Genomic DNA, 293 nt, shown 5'->3' on the forward strand with positions numbered 1-293 from the left:
CTTTATTCTTTAATGTCAGAGTTATGGAAAAGAGTTTATTACCATAATTACACTACTGTAAAGTCTGTACTTCACGATGCACTATTATCCTAAAGGAGTGTTGATGAGCCTGTTTTTGTGTCTCCTGGCTGTATCCGGGGCGTTCGCAGGTATGTAATCTCATGGCTTATCTATCCAATCTATTAAAGTAACTACCGATTTCTTTATCTGTAAATTTGTCTTTCTACGCACCTATCTACCTCTCGTTCTGCCTATATTAGTTTCTGGATTAATGGACTATATGTCTTCCTTCC

At 37.2% G+C, this 293-nt stretch overlaps 1 protein-coding gene across 1 annotated transcript in view; it reads left to right on the forward strand.

Moving 5' to 3' along the window:
- LOC119586903 overlaps nt 1–293 on the forward strand; it is a gene marked incomplete in the record, with an annotated part of 5,214 nt that overhangs the window by 3,209 nt on the left and 1,712 nt on the right. The window contains 1 exon segment of the mRNA XM_037935641.1: nt 96–149. Within this exon segment, the coding sequence (XP_037791569.1) occupies nt 96–149 (54 nt within the window).

The sequence above is a fragment of the Penaeus monodon genome, chromosome 22, assembly GCF_015228065.2.
Source record: "Penaeus monodon isolate SGIC_2016 chromosome 22, NSTDA_Pmon_1, whole genome shotgun sequence".
In the NCBI taxonomy this organism is placed as follows: domain Eukaryota; kingdom Metazoa; phylum Arthropoda; class Malacostraca; order Decapoda; family Penaeidae; genus Penaeus; species Penaeus monodon.